General features: G+C 36.0%; 1 protein-coding gene across 1 annotated transcript in view; it reads left to right on the top strand.

Moving 5' to 3' along the window:
* LOC122533391 (suppressor of lurcher protein 1) overlaps positions 1 to 14986 on the top strand; it is a 93501-nt gene extending 78515 nt beyond the window's left edge. Inside the window, 3 exon segments of the mRNA XM_043663038.1 lie at positions 2331 to 2578; positions 11014 to 11068; positions 11070 to 14986. Coding sequence (XP_043518973.1) covers positions 2331 to 2578; positions 11014 to 11068; positions 11070 to 11091 — 325 coding nt within the window. The 3' untranslated portion in view covers positions 11092 to 14986.
* The last annotated feature ends 2400 nt before the right edge of the window (positions 14987 to 17386 follow it).

Here is a 17386-nt window from a genome sequence, read left to right as displayed (position 1 = left end):
ATTGATAGCTTTTGTTACTTCTAATATGATATATTTCTACATCAAAATAAAGACTTCGATAAGCATCTCAGAATTTTCTCAGACTTTTTAAAAGTCAAAAACAGTAAGAAAATTAATCGTGATTATAAACCACCCGGATTACTAACGATTGCTAGTTCTTTTCTTCTACTACGAATTTTCTCTAAATCGTATATCACTCATAGCAAATGATTAACCTTTAATCAGACTCCATCGCGGTAACGAAAATTTTATAATTAACGCTCGTGTTTCGCGAACGATTTTAAATCGGCTTTAAAATTTATTAACCAATGTGGAATTAACAGTAAATGGGCGTATTTAAATTGTTAATAGCCCGACACAGCTACTCGTTATTGAAGTTATAACCGGTAACATTTAAAGAAAATTAATAACTCGCGAGGGTGTACGCAACGAAAGAGCCAGACTTCCGTAATAAAGCACGCCGAAAATCGTGTAAACTTCGATACTCTGTATTCTGCTCGCATATTGTGTGTAATTTTATACAAGTTCGCAGACACGGATAAGCTTGTCTCCTCGTCGTTTCTACGGGGATAATATCGAGCGCAATATCTTCCCGCTACATTATGTTATACTATCCAATTCATAAGATTATACCGATCCTATACGCGGGTCGTTGTAAAAAGACGGGATTACGCGGGTCAGCGATTTTGAAATAGGGACGAGGAGTGAAAGAGTTCGAACGAGAGTGTAAAGTAACAGAACGGAATTCATCGATTATATATTCATAGTTTCGAGATGTGTGTTGGTAACTTGTTAACCGAGTCATTTCTTGATCAAAGGCTCCCAAAATTAACGAATTAATAATTAATAAAAGCATATTGATTGCGATTTGGTCAAATGAAATTGGTCCTAAATGAAATTATAACGTGGCTTGTTTTTTAATAGATATAATAACGTGGCAGCTTTAAAAAAATAATAGCTCGATAAATGGTGAAATTATCATGTTTTCAAGATTGGGATCTTGTCTTTCCTGGTTAACAGGTTAAGGACAACGTTCTGAGTAATTCTGTTCGAGTGATCAGGTCTTTCGTTAGTTTTAAAAGTACAATTATTGAGAAAAATATTCGAACATATAGAAATTCATGTAAAGTGCCTATTATATGTACGAAGTTGAATATTTGATTAAGATGAAATAAAAGACTTGAAGACTTTCTAGTTGAATATTTTATATATATATATATATATCACGTCCAACTTTCTCAAAGATATCACAATTAATAATCGTTCAACATCAGACACTTTACGTGTTAAAAGAATTAAAATAAACTTCACAGAACTTAAATATTACAACATAATCGCCATCTTCATTTATTGGGATATCGTGTTCAATATGTTACGATGATATCGTTCCATATAATTCTATATGTATCTCCGATACATGTAATTGAATATTTTAAATGACAACACGATGGTGTGAAAACTCGATTCATAACCAAAATTAAATATGTTTTAATCGTTTGATATTTGTTTCTTTTTTTCAAAAATCTCCGTTAAATTTGGCGATCAGTGTTTTTCTCATTTAAGGGGATTTTCTAATGTGAAGTGCGTGTTTTTTTAACTTTGTTAGGGAATTTTTTGCAAAGAAACTATTATACAGTCAAATTGACAAGGTTTATTTGTACGTATTTCAACAACGTTTTAAAATTTTTTGGAACAAAAAGAGTTAAAATTAGTGGCACTGCATACTCTCAAACAAAAAACTCGTTTTTAAAAAAGGTCGTCTCACGGTGTCCATAATTCCGGTCATTCTGCTTGCCGGAAATAAAAAACCGTGAATGTTCCTTAATTAGTATGAGTTTGGCTATAGCAGGTACCAAAAGAAAAAAGTCGTTAATTAATTAAAAAAGTGGCGATACTGCGAAGTTCGATTATCAATTTTTGCATGTTTTTGTTAAACGTCGGAAGCCTAAAAAAATATAAAAAATAAAATTTTTTGGTTGATTCTGGTAGGGGCTATGGTCACACATGTACTAAATGCGCACTTAAAATTTTGAGCCAATTGATCAAATAGATTTTGAGATATCATGGACACCGTTCTGAAAAACAATTTCCAGACAAAATGCCTTTAAAGTTTAGTATTGCGGTAACAATGACGCTGATCGTCATTAACTTCGTTAATTTTAGGAGTTCACGTGCAAGGTTACAGAGATTTATTTTTGAAATGATGTCCTTTAAGGATATGCAAAAAAGAAAAAAACTGATTTTTTTTCAAAAGTTCACACTAGAATGCCCCCCTAAACGAAAATCGAAAAGTTAATCCACCTCTGATCGAAACGACGTTGATGTTACAGCTGCGAGGCGATATCTGCGAGCGACTTCGTCGAATTTTCGAATTACATGTCCAGGGACCGGAAGTACTCGAGGCACTGCGGCCAACAAAAGGAATTCGACGTGGAGAGCGACAGAAAGTTCTTTCGCGTAACTTTTAAGAGCAACGACAGATACGATGCAACAGGATTTAACGCAAGCTATGTGTTCGTGGACGAGGAAGGAAATTATACAACAAAGCCACCGATGAGTAACGCATCAGCGATAAAAGGTAAAGCTAAACTTCCTCCATTGCGTTTCCCTCCTCCCAGTCCCTCTTTCTCGAACTCAAATTTTCACGTTTCTCTGCGCACAGCGCTGGATATTTTCTTTTCTCTTTTTCTTTTTTCCTTCTTTTTTTTTTTTTCTTCCACTCCGTGCTGGTTAATTTCCGCACAGACGACAGAGAAACGAAAATAGAATTCTCGAAATATTAATATAATCCTCTGGTTCTGATTGTACAAACGAAAATTTAAATACGCCTCATTTAATAGCGTGCGCGAGAAAGAAGGAAGGCGCGTGATATCTCTCTTTCTGCATCGTTTTATAAAATATGTAATTACCCACGGTACAACCGCGAGACACGTTTCTGGAACGAAAAAATGTACCTGCCGTTGATTCTACGGGAAAATATTTGTACGCACGATGACGAATTGCCAATAGTTTAAGCTTCCGCAACATCGCGAAGAGAGATCGTGCAAGAAATTTTCACCTCTTGCGCTGGAATAACGTGCCACGCACGTCGAGAATATTTGGTCCAAAATTGCAGTATTTTCTCAGTTTTAAGTACATTGAAATATAACGCAGGTAAAGCAAATAATAAATTTACTTAGCATATTCACTTCTCAGTAATTTCTATCCAGAGAAATACCGATAAATTCGAAAAGAAGACGAATTATTCTATACGGTTCAGTCACTCGTTATGGTCCGCGAACCAGTTACTAACGCAGGAGATTAAGGGATCGTTGCACGAAGAGTGAATTTCAATCTTCAGGATCATGGCGCGGGATTTAGTTACGTGCAACATTTTTTCAGTTGCCATAAATAATAATGTTCAAGCTTGCAGAATATTTTCAAGAGAGAGAAAAAGCATTTTTACCTATCCCCTTTCGAAATGATGTTCTTCGAAAAGAAAGAATATTGTGAGAGCAGAATTTCTCGCTTCAGAATGTTGGATTGTTCCACTTTTCCATTCCCTTTTTCCTTTCTTTCTTTTTTTTTTCACGAAGTTATGAAAGTTTAAAATATCGACAATTTTTCATCGAGTGTGCGAATACTTTCCGTAGCACGAAATAACCGGAGGTGGTTATGGAAATTCCATGGGTATGTTTGGACGTTGATACATAAAATATAGCGGAATTTACGTACGCGAAAAAAAAAATAGCATGACGACGCGTTCGAGTAATTATAAACTGGTAATTGAGTGCAAATGAACCATTAATATCTCGTTTTAAATAATATAATTTCAACATTTGTTTACATGACAATGGTAATAATTAGATATTAATACAGCTGTCGCTCTGCGTTCCCGGCTTCTCGTTAAATATTTTGTGGAAACGATCACGGGCATAAAACATGCGATCGAGTCGCGTTTAATGTTGAACGACATGAAAGTAGGAAATGTTAAGATAACGTAGCAATTTTATACGAGCGGAGATATGAAAATACAGCTGTACATGAAATTACAAGATTCGTACGGAGCTTTTACAAATGTTATTTAAAAAAAAAAAACGAATGTATGCAAAATAAGAGTATCAATATCGGTGTAACATTTTCTGGTTATTTATATTGCACGGTTAAATAACATTATTTAATTGAAAACATGTTCCTCGGCAAAAAAAAATGTCGATATAGTAAACTTCCATATTTGAACGCCCATTATTCGAATATCGACGCATGTTCTGTTATTCCAATGGAATATGTTATTTTCTGACATTTCCTCTTGTTAGATGTCCTTATGTATGCACGTTATTGAAGTAAATTATTAAAAAATAATGATCGAAATTTATAAGTGATCGAAAAATCGGAGAACATAAATTTTACAAATTCTACAAACTAAATTAACAAAAAATGATCTATCACGTTTGGAAAAGAGTTACGAGCAATCTTGCTTTTAATTAGAACTAAAACGAATCTTTTAAAATCTCTTGAAAATCTGTAGCATATTTTCTTGTCGTTAAAAAGCGTTTAAAAAAAGATAAAAAAGAAAAGAAAGAATAGAAACTCGATCGAAAACGCAGCAACACACGAAATCTTCCAACGATTCATTATCGAGGCATACATTCTAATGAAGGAATCGATATCGCGCTGCTAATGCCAGTCTTTAGAAACGCGATACCGTGTTAGCGAGGCTCACGAAACCATAGTCTGCGATGTAAAACACATATCAGTTGTGAATGCGCGTCGTGAAACATGTAACGTGCACTTGCATTTTTTATTTCCACGTGCAAAAGTCTCGGGACAATTTCTATTCTTAATACTCAGCACGTGTCGTATGTCAATTCATTTATAAAAAAAAAAAAAAAGAGAAAAAAGATTCTGAAGCAAGTTTATAGTTAGTTAGTTATAGAACTTGCCCTAAAAAGCTGAATTTGCAAGTTGTTCGACGAATTTTTTCTCTCCGTGTTCGCGAAATGAAGAAGCAACATTGGTCACAGTTTTAAACCAAAAAGAAAAAAAAAAAAAATCGAACGTCTCGTCGGATTCAAGTAATCGACGGTTTATCGCGCAATCCGATGAATAATCGACACGAGTTTACATCGGTAACAGCGGGGCCACGCGTTAGTGTAAAAAGGATTATACGCGATTTATAAGAGGATTTCCGTGTCTGCCCTGCAGATGTTGATAGAGAAAATCGAATTTTTCTGTACCTTCTTCCATTATTAAATCACTCGAAAGATGGATTCGCTCGCATTAATCGGACATAAATCAAGAGCGATACGTGAAACGGATAACGAGTAGCAATATCACAGTTCTGAAATTTTTAACTCCAAGATGTACATGATCAGACTCCACGATAATTTACATTACTTAGAAAATTGACAAGTGACAAGTTGAAGACATAGATTGTAACAATTTTGAAATTCTGCAAGTAGGTTGGACTCGAGAAGAGCTTCGGTGATAAAAATAATTTAAGATAAACGTGTAATCTAACATTTACGATCTACGTTTATAATTTAACGTAGTAGTCTAGATTTTTAAAATAAAATTGTAATTTTAGACGCAAGATGAGAGTAATTTGAAATAAAATCTAAATTTCTAACATACTAATCTAAACATTTTAAAAATAAAATAAAATAAAATTTATTATATTGAACACGGGAAAAGCTCTAATGATGAAAATAATTTAAAATAAAATCTAAATTTCAAGATTTTCAAAACAAAAATCATTAAAATAAATCTAAAAAATCTAAAAAAGTGAAATATTTGTTGTATCTATTCAAGTCATTGCAAAATTAATATTTATAATATTAAAAAGCTTCATATTCCTTCTTCGTCAACATAATCTGAGTTACATATTTTTGTTTCATTATCTATAGAGTAAAGAGTACTAGAAAAATTTTGTTTTTAATTTAACTTTGCAGCTAGTTAATAATATTCGAACAGGTTAGAAATAAACTGAAGATTCTGCATCTATTTATTATTAATCATTATTAAGCATAAAATTCAAACGTAAAGTTTAATCGTCTAGAACTCACGTTGAGAAGTATTGCGGCGAAGGGGGCTTCTTATCAACAATTACTCGCGGCACAATGCCGAGAAAATGGCGGACAGTATCCGAGTATCAATGGGACAAAAATTTCAAGTTTGCAGCGGCTGGATTCACATTCGGAACACGTTTTACACGAGCATTGCGAGATTTTTATTTTACAAAATCTCCTTTACGAACGACACAAAGGGGCTTTCTCTCCTTTCCGTTTTTATGATATTACACGCACACCATACAGACAGACGTCTGCGCTTGATAGAGAAACAAAGCAGGAAAGAGAGCGAGAGAGCAGAGCAGAAAATGTACTCGTTGGCCCTCCTCTAAATTCGAATGCAATGTAAAGCAAACGGAATGCAAACCAATCCCGAAGACAAGAATCAAGTTACCCGGATATAAAAGAAGCCGAACAAACTTACGGAAACCTTTGGCATGATATACTCTAAATTACGCGAGCAGGGGGGATCTTCCTTTTTCTTCGATTCGCTCAAAGACACCGTGCTAGACCCGGTTCATTTCCATATGTATCGTTCGTAGGGAATTTTACACAGCAGATTGTCGCGAACGACGATACTCTCGCTGGTTCTGGCAAGAAGTTGGCTAAAATCTATTACTTGCAATTCTAACGATCATCTTCCAATATTTGACATATATATATATATATCGTAAAAATATAAATATAAAATGTACCTATGAAAATGTAAAATTTATCACTTGCAATTTTAACGATACAGACAATATTAAATTATTTTCCGAATATTAAATTAATCTTGAAAATGAACAATAATCTGATTAGGATGATAAATGTATTGCTTTACTATTGGAATTAAATGTTCCCCTTTTCGGTTGTATCTTCAATTTTGTTCGAGACCGATGCAATCATAGCTAGGAGTATTTTGTTTGTAATATTTAACAGATGAAACGATCTGTTATTTAAATCGCCTTTTTGGGAAATTGTACGAAAATGCGAATTTACGTGAAATCAGGATGGACGTGTTATACTATCAAAATGTTTCGTGCAATACTCGTAGAAATGTACTCGTGTTCATCGAAATATGAAATTGCACGATAAATTTCCAAATTCGTCAAATTTTCAAAAACAGATGTATTTTATATATAAAATATATAAAAATTTAATTCTTTATATAATAAGAGATATCTATAAAATATATAATATATAATATATATATTATATATATAAATTTATAATTTATATTTAAAATATTATATAAAATATATAAAAATTTAATTCCGTGCATTTTTGCGTCTTTACATTACGAATGATTTATTAACAATTAGTTTTCATTGCCAACCTTCTCTCTTAAAAAATAATTAAACGCGCAAAATTCGTTTTCAGATTTATCGATGTAATCGATGGCGATTAATAGACAGTATTCGTTATTGCACGTAATAATCCACGTACTCTCGGCTCAGGTTCCATAATGTGGAGTATTATGAATAAATTAATGAACGTATTAATTCTGAAAAGAAATTGAAATAGGCTGTTCAATTAAATCCCGCGAAAGTTGAATGGAATCGAAATTACTGTAACACGATTACGTAACATAATCTCCAAAATTGCCTTACTGCGTTCGCGCGTTAAAACTAATTAGATCTGCGTGCAAGAACGACTCACGACCGAGCAATTGAAAAATCGAGAAATATTTGGAAAAATCGACAAACAATACCAACGAGTGAGGAGCAAGAGAGGAGCAAATCTGATCAAATTGGATTCTAAATAAAGTGAATAGTAAAATTCATCCAATGACGATGGAATATTATCGATAATTCAAACTGTTGTGACTTTGTGAAAAAAAAAGATCATATAACAATCTACTTGGTCTCATTTTGAACAGTAAAACAATCTACTTTCACAAAGATAATGTTACAAAAGTACAAAAGATACTTTTTCCTCAAAAATGGTAAAAATTCGAATGATTCTGTAAGAACAATAAAGAAAGAAATTTTTTTCATAACTTTATCCATTATCTTGAAGAGTAACGAAACTCTTAAAACCTGCTGAATGATTTTTTTCACTATTTTATTGAACTTTGATCGTTAGGATTAAACGACGAAATGTTGGGAGCCAATATTCAGAGTTTAATAAAGTGGTGAAAAAAAAATCGTATAGTGAGTTGTGAAAGGGAGACTTCACTCGCCGTGAAAATGATGGTGAATCCAGTGACGAAACAAATTTTTTACTGTTTCTACATATATTCTTCATATTTGATTTTCGCAGTTTTCGAGAAGAAATTATCTTCAGTTTCCTACTTTTTATACGATGTATGATGTCGAAATAGAGAGTCTCTTCTCTAAAATGAAATCAAATGTATTGTTATATGATTTTCATTTACAAAGTTATAAGAGTTTAAATTATTGACAATTTTTCATCGTCATTAGTTAATTTGTATTCCTCATTTGTATCTATATAAATTCAATTGATATAATGATGTATTAAATACAAAGCGTAGAACGAAAAATGAATATATATATATATATACACATAATTTCTTTTTCTACAATATAAAATTAAAAATCTTTTACACTTTTAAAGTGTAAGTTCGACAAAATGCATAATATTTATACAATGAGATTCACGTTTTCGAGAGACGAAATATTATAATTTGTCACGTAATACATGTGGAAAATTATATCTATGAAATATTAGATCAATTTAATTGGGAAACCTGTATGTTAATTAATAAGTGTAATAATGATAAATTGTTCCAGTGTAATAACAGTGTACAGCTAGCTGTTAATACATGTGCATATTTGATTTAAGATTATTAATTATAATTGAAGTTTGCCTGAATGTAATGATCGAGCAAACGGAGACACAACAACAAGAGACAAAATGACACAAGTTAGAAAAATTAATTACAACAGTGAGTTCTTAGAAACTCATCTTCGAGAAACAAAAAAAAAGACAAGTTCATTTTTACCGAGTTTGTAAACAAAAAAAGAAGAAGAAGAAGAAGAAGAAGAAGAAGAAGAAAGAAAAAGCAAAAGCAATCAGTGCCGAACTGCTATTTCTCTCTCGAGCGGAGAGTGGCTTTTTCTTCTTTTTTTCTTTTTTTTTTTTAACCGAATAAGAATCGAGAGACAAAAAAATGGTTCCAAAAGAAATTGGAAACGAAATTAAAAGGAAAATTGCATGGATGTAGCGAGCGCGGCAGCAATGGTGCGAGTAGTAGGCAAGCAAAACAATACAACTCGCCGGCATCAGTCCGTGCAATTTAGTCGATCATGAAAGTAATTAATGCGTTCGACTCTCTCTCTCTCTTTCTCTCTCTGTCGATGTCCTCGTACAGACCGCGGCTGGCGACCAACAGAGAAAGTCTGGCAAACAGAGACGAAAAAAAAAAAGGGAAAATACGGGGGGGGGGAGAGAGAAAAAAAGAGGATTCGGTGAAACTAAACAGAGCCAATTATTACGCGCGTCGTGTTTCGAGGGCGGCTGATAGAATTGAATTGGACGGCATTGTTTTGGGACAAACTGCAAATGGAACGCGGACGTAGCGTATTTATGGCAGTCGATAACGTCGGCTGTTCTCTTCGGGCCATTCGTTTTTTCAAGACGACAGAATAAATCCCCGGAGGGCTCGATATTCCTAATTATATCATTGATCTTCAGTATTTACCGCGATGCGATCGCACAGGATTGCATAATGTTCCATTCATTACCAGGCAGAAGGTATATTGCCAGCTTCGCGTCTGGGTTCCTTTCCCTCTTTCTCTCTCTCCCTCTCTCTCTCTCTCTCTTCCTCCCTTCTGTTTTCTTCTTCTCTTTTACTCTCAAACGCAATGTGCTTTCGAACGCAATTACTCCCCAAGTGCCCCCCCCCCCATCGAGCACGCCCCGATTCAAAATTTTTCTCAATACACCTGCATTACAACAACACGAAAATCCGTGCAACTCGTTTGCTATGCAAATCAACGCGAGAGAAGGCTTCCGCCCGCTTTCTCCCGCGTTGCACGCTGTTGCGGAAATACAAATGAACTTTCGGTACGGTACCGGTTCGAAATCGGATCGAACGAAGGGGAACACTGGGAAGAGCAGTATTAAAACTACGCAACGATGCAACATTAACGAACAACAATAAAGTTATCGTTTGAACGAATAATCGTGAAACGCGCGATCTCATTATCGCTGTCAATAATTTCCCTAGTGAATACGGTAATTTGATTCGTTTCCCCTCTTGTATAATGTTAAACGTCATAATGTTGCACGTAATTAAATTTACCTTACTCGTATGTAAATTAATTAATAACAAATATTAATATAATTTTTAAGCGCACGTATCTAAAAAAACTATGTTCACTTGAAAATTTGTCTACGAGAAAAAAAACAGATTCAATTTCTTTTCTCCCCTTTCGTTTACTTTATCGTTGCAGCAACCGCTCGTAGGGGATCGAATCAGTCAGGTCATAAAATCGCAGTCTGACAAAGCACGCCAGACGATGCGCATCAAACGGAAGAGAAGTAAAAAAAAAAAAAGAAACAGAGAAAAAGAAAGAAACAAGAATGAAGCAGACAGTTCCTCGAGACGTAAATAGCCAGAGTTAAGAATTAGCCGAGAGCACATTATTCTCGCATAAATCATTTCATGGACACGGGCTTTAGGTAGATAATTACACAGACGATATTTTCCACCGTTTCCAGCAGCGGCGGAATCGTTGCAGCAGACGAGTATTTACGGGGAGGTGGACTTAAGAGAAGCGGATGTACCGCGCGCCGGTACATAGTTATTTGTGTTATCGTAAATGCCTGTTATCGCGTCGTACGTCCGTTCTTTCTTACGTCGTCGTCAGAGTCACTAACCTCCTCTTCCCTCTCCTTTCCTCCTCTACCCCCCCCCCCCTCGCCGTGTGCCAGAACGTAAAAAGATTTTTAGAACGTCGTTATCTCGATCGTGTCAAGGGTAATCACGAGTCTCGCTTACTTTATTTTTTTGTTAAAGGTGCAACGATGGTGCTGGTGATGCTGTTCGTGAGCCCACTTCTCTTTGGCCGAGTTTCGCTTTAATCACGATCAGTAACTTGGACGGAGGGGGGGAAGGAGGAGGAGCAGGGGGGGTCTTGGCTCAATTTACAACGAACTATAACTTCGAAGACAGGAGCCATCCAAAATCCTCCATTATTCGTCGTACCAAGGAAAGTGGCTGCATCGTTTGCATCAGTGAAATTGCCAAAGGGGACACACACCGGAGCCCGATCTCCCTCTGAAGATATATACATGGACGCACCAGGACATCGTTGACTCGTTTATATTAGACCTAACGTCACCACGCGCTGACTCGCCCGTTCATTCTCCATCGTTTTACTTACGCACTGGCTATCCACGGAGAAAAAGTATTGGCAATAAATCGATACTCGGTGTATCATTCGCGATGCGAGGTAACCGTGAAGTTTTCGAAAGAGTGTCTAATAGGGATGTCTTGACTAGTGATACGCGGTTGTTATTTATCATTCCTCGGACAGTGTTCGAAAACACTGGAAGATTCTAGATTCCGAATCGATCTTAGTTGTTGCAAAGTATATAATAGATATATATATATATATATATATAATGTAATTTATTTTTGACACGAAAACAGGAATCTATAAATCATTCGTTTCCTCTGCTTAATCAATCTATTTTTTTTTTTTCCCTTTTATTAATATTACGTGGATGATATTACAGGATTCTTTTTTGAAAACTTAAAAGCCATGATGTTCAACGAAGATTCGTTAGGTCTTTACGTCTCTTTGGAACAGAGAGAGAAGGCCGGTATTATCTAGCAACACGCCGCGTACACTCGTTGAAAATTTCATAACGTTTTATATTTACGAACACGAGATCGTTCCCTGTTAGTATACTTAACGAACGCGTACGAAGAGAGGATATTACGAGAGTTGTATAAGTAATGGTATAAATCTATAATTTGTTGTAGCATGACGTACCCAGAAGTGCTGAATTGTTAATGTTTTTCTCCTCGTACGGAAACGAATTTATTAAATCGCTATGAACTATCTGTCCGAAGAATTTATTCGAAAGTCATATACGTATAGTGAGAAAAAAAACCGAGGAAACACGAAAATTCGCCTTCCTAAGTACACTACGAGCATATTTATTATTACATCCTCTATATGACTGTGATGTTTCCATTCCTTCTTAGTTCATTAGAAACCGCGAATACAAGTCTGATTATTAACGCGAACAAAACTGGTGGAGGGGTTCGTAACGCGAACAATAATCGAATCGAATGGTTACGAATCGCCGCTCGAACTAAGTCATACTGATAAAGAAAAAAATGGTTAATTACGATTAACATTCTTGCTAACGTCGGTGTTTCGATATCGTTGAAGAATCAATGTGAAAGGGGGAGTTATCGACACGAATCTCGCGTTGGAACGGATTTAACAATTTAACGCACGTGTTGGAACATTGAGAAACTGGAGATGACTATTGAATCGAGAAATTGAACAGTCAGACATCGTCTGAAGGAAGAGCAATAAATTTAATCGTCGATCGAGAGACGATTACCGAGACTATGCTGGTGTTAGTTCACGAAATAGTTTGAAATAATTTTCTGAAAGTGGTATAGAAAGATGATTCTATTTGTTATGGATTACATACGAGCCGTACATTGAATTCGATTTTGTAGCAACGTCGATGATTTGATAAACCGCTAACAATAACGTCGTTTATTGAAAAGAGAGGACTTGCTTAGTTACGTGAATGTATAAATAGTAAACTAGTAGCAGGTAATGTGAATTGATTGTCATTTTTATTTCAGAATATAAACTACTTATCGCGAATAATTCGAATAATTTTTAATAGATTTTAATAGATCATCATCACGTAAATATTAATCTTCTCCGTTTCTCCAGTTTTTCCCTTAGATTAGACAATGTTTTAAGCCAGCATTTCAACAATAATCGAAAGCAAAAACGCGAGCGAATGGTTGACCATCTAGACGTGCAAGCAACCGCGGTTTAATGAAAAGAAAACAAGAGCAAAGGAGCTGCAAGTTCGGAGACGTTGTCAAGATAAAACGATACACACAAAACTTCTGTGTTCAAACTTCATCCACTTAAGGCGCAATCAATAAAGATAAATGTTTAACGACCAATGCGAGAGTGACGACGGGGAGAGAATAGGGAAATGCATCGGCACATCGGCATGCCGGGGCATACCGAGGCAGAAAGTCATTATCGTCGGAGTTAACGATAGTTTCGCGAAACTTTATCGCACAAAGGTTTGCCACTTTATGCCGGAAAATTATTTCGAACTATAAGCCGGCCAAACTGTAAACTGTAAGCCAGGCCACTTTCTCGAGCTTAATCGCCATAAGCGTAACCAGCAGCAAAAGTGGAATATGGTTTTTACCAATCGTTGCGACCGGCAATCGGGGATACGCTGGTCAACTGGTAACGAACAAATTGAACTAGCGAACAGAAGAGGAGTACCTACGATTGGTCGTTGATGTTCAAAAGTTGAAGCGCCATGAATACATACGAGAGAAGACAAAACTATTGAACTCAATGTCAAGCGTGATGTATCCAAAGGACACATAAGGATAGGTAGCAATACTGTCATTGTGTATGTTAGACTACTGTGGATATTTTTTAATAGGTTTATAATGCGTTGACTACTTCTCCCAAGTTTCTAGTTGATTTGTAAGAAAGAAAGAGATTAAAAAAAAAAGAGAGAGAAAGAGAGAAGAGAGAGGAGAGAGAGGAGTATGACTGTGTATTACGATTTGAACGTCTCTGGTGCGCGTGAGAAAGTAAAAGATAAAGGACTGTACAATGTATATGAGCAGTTGTCACTTCGGTTTATTGTTATTTATATGTTGTCTATGAAGAGATGAATACGGCAGAAAAACACTATTAGGAAGTTGTACACCCGAATTGGCACTATGAAATGCTTCTATGTACCTATCACGTTGTAAATACTGTTATATTTAATCCGTTCGAGTTGCTGTCACAACCAATAATGTATTGTCAAGCTGTTTTATTCCGTACCGGTAAGTTCCAGCAGCACGTGGCGGAGTTTAAATGAAAAACGACAAGTCGTAGTAGCGTCGAGGGCCGAAACCCTGAAGTCTACTAATCCTTTCTGTTCCGTTGCGCACGCTCTATCTAAACTAAAGTCTCCGTTGATTTAGGCAGCGTTGATAAACAGGCGAGTGTTTCGTTCGTTTCGCGTTGCGACCAAAGCCTTGATTGAAAATCGAGACACGCTTGTCGTTTGTATTTTGTATTTTTAGGGGGCTACGTATTAAACAAGCAGAGAATTTGTAAACGCGTACGCGCTTCTAAACACGTAGGCGAGATTATACTTTTCCGCGTCGTTCTATCATTATATCGAGTTGATTTGCCACCAATAAAAAGGAAAAAAGGAAAAATAAAAAAAAAAAACATGCCTAGTTGAGTTTGCGAAGATTAGTGCACTTGTATGCAGTTAAGGGAGGATCTATGTGTACAAGGACGATTTAACTAGTTGAATAGTTATTAAAAAAAAAAAAGAAAAAAAAAACTTCAATCTCTTGCGATTTACGACTCAACGAGCGCTCCGTAATTAGGCAGGAAGTTCAGGAGCGGCCTAGCAGCAAGTTCCTGAGTCCAAAGAAACAAAAGAGAAATAAAAAAAAAAAAATAAACTTTTATCCTTACACGCCGCATATTACTGGGACCTGCGAGTTATCAAAGTTGCGCCTGGGGCGCTCCAAACTTTGTCCTGCGGTTAAAACTGTTCAAAAGCATCGTAGTCATGCTCCGGACAAAGCGCGATCATTGATCGGAGCATCGACTATGGTATCCGCTAGTGGCGGATGTATTTTCTTATTCTGTTTTGAGGCTCTTGCCGGAACATCTCACGCATAAGTTACTGAACTGTAATGCAATCATCGTTACTGTCCTAATAAAACCTTAACATATGACTCTGTACGAAATGTCTGATCATTTCTCTTCACGTGTCACGAGACGATTTTGTTAGTTTCAGTTCTGTTCGGGAAGCACGTATAACGCATCATTAAATCTCTAAATACGACTTAATGTTATCTGAGTTGATGAAGTATTCACGACGTAGTATTCTCGAGTAGTATTTCTTAATTGTGTTTTGAACAAGCAAGTTGCTCTTTGTTTACAAAAATTTCTGTATCTTCCTGGACTGGAACTGGCATTATTCAAAATTTCTCCGCGCTTTCGCACTTTTAATGCAGATTAGCTAATTTAATCACATACATTTCTTCATACGTTTCTTTCCATTACTTGACCAAGTATTTCCAATATATTATTTCAGGAACATGAATAATTCAGAGCATATTTTATTTCTTATTTTTATTCTTTCATGGAAAAGTCTGAATTTTTAACTTTCAGTACTGATATTTTAGAAACTGACAGAAAAGATATTTTCAGTCAGTTTCAACAATAAATTCTCCAGCATTCCACTTTATTAATCGCACTCAAAACTGTGCGCAACGGGTTTGCCGATACGAATACCGTGGCGAAACGACGTTACTTATACTAGCCATCACGTTGCCCGTTTGTATCGAAAACGCCAACCGACCAGAATATCGAGTAGACGGGAACTTCCGCAAACGTTCGCCGCGTAGAGAGAACTGCTTTGTAGATTTACCACAGAAACCTGTTCATCAATTTCACGTCCTACATTCTTCGTTCGCCTTCTTTTCACGCTGATTGTGAGAACCAACGCCGCGGATACTCGTCCAGACGCTGGTTTAAATTCCTTCGTAACTCCGCAAGATCGTTAAGCGCGAGAGGAGAGAAGAGAGAGAGAGAGAGAGAGAGAGAGAGAGAGGATCCGCCCACTTCAATTTAAAGAGCTATGAAATGAGAATACACTCCTCGCCTCGTTGTATAAACGTCCGAGAAGTAAAATTGTTTGAGATAATTATCCGCAGCAATTAGAACGTGGACGAATGTTAGCGCAGCCGGTGAACAAACTCTCGTCGCGACAGTAAAACGTCATTGTACCTTGACAAAATTATTTTTTTCAAGTAGGGAACGTGAGAATACACCACAAAGGACGTGCAAAAGCCTTTTGTTTCTCCAACGGGGATTGGTCACTTGCCAGATGCACGTGCGAAGTACGTAGATGTAACTGTGAGATAAAATGCGTCTGGCAAAACACGTGCGGGAGAACTATGCTAAAAAAAAAAAAAAAAAAAAAAGGAAGAAGAAGAAGTTTGTCATCATTAAATCTCCTCGATGTTTTATTTTCGAGCTATGTTCCGTTTACATTGGAATAAAGTGCGTTAGATTTTATTCTTCTTTTGTGTTTTATTTAGCTAATGTCTGTGCACGGATCTTGTTGGTTTGTTTCAAATAAATTACGTTCCTTCGTCCGTGGTTTTGAAAGGCCTCTTTGTAAACAGACAAATAAAGAAGAGCCAAATGCACGTGTCTTTTACGAATATCACATCTGTGTGTTCAAAAACGATAAAATGGAGTACTTTGCGATGAATGAACGTGTAGAATACGGAATTAAATCAAAATACGCGGTTAATGAAGAGCTACATAGATATCTCAGTTGATAAAAAAATTTAAGATCGAATGTATGTTTTGATTTGTTATCTTATACGACGTTATCAGATAAGATAACCTAGCATACAATGTATTTTTTCGGCCAACGATTCGGGGATCTCAGGATCCCCTTACCATTTTCGTGTCATATCCTACTATACCAACTTTACGCAGGTTTTGCACGATAGCGCCACTAGCACCGACGGAGTATATGGATAGACCTTGTACCTTACGAGGTTTCGTGGCAAGAGATCTGAAATACCGACATAGTAAAAAATAATTGGTTTTTTTAGCGCACTCTACGCTTAAATAACGGTGAATTGGAGATTTACACGAGGTAAAACAATCGAAGATGATCAAGTAGTGAATGCGCCAGGAATATGATTTTTGTAACCCATTAGTGTTGTCAAACTTTCAATACCGAAATGTGAAGCTTGTAACTAACCGAAATCATCTTACTACATATAGGTCAGAAAGAGCTCTATCCATGTTTTACGGATTTATCACGACTCTTAAACGTGACTAAAGTTATTATTAATATGAACAAGGTTATTTCATTCATATATCATTAATATGAATAAAGCTATTCTTTACAGTGTATTTTCTGATACCAACATTCGTTGTAACAATAAATAAATAGACTTCAAGCTCCTAGAAGGCTAAAAAAAAAATAACATAACTTTGGGAAATATTTTACATGTTTCCATGTGCCACTTCCGGTATCAAAACTGCCTCGGCACTCATTGTCAGTTCTCTCTCAAAAGAGATCCACGTATAAGTCGCGATTCTGTGACAAACACG

This window comes from Frieseomelitta varia, unplaced genomic scaffold (assembly GCF_011392965.1).
Source record: "Frieseomelitta varia isolate USP_RPSP 00005682 unplaced genomic scaffold, Fvar_1.2 scaffold_146, whole genome shotgun sequence".
NCBI classification, from domain to species: domain Eukaryota; kingdom Metazoa; phylum Arthropoda; class Insecta; order Hymenoptera; family Apidae; genus Frieseomelitta; species Frieseomelitta varia.
The sequence above is the reverse complement of the archived record's forward strand: the minus strand, read 5'-3'. Positions and strand labels throughout refer to the sequence as shown.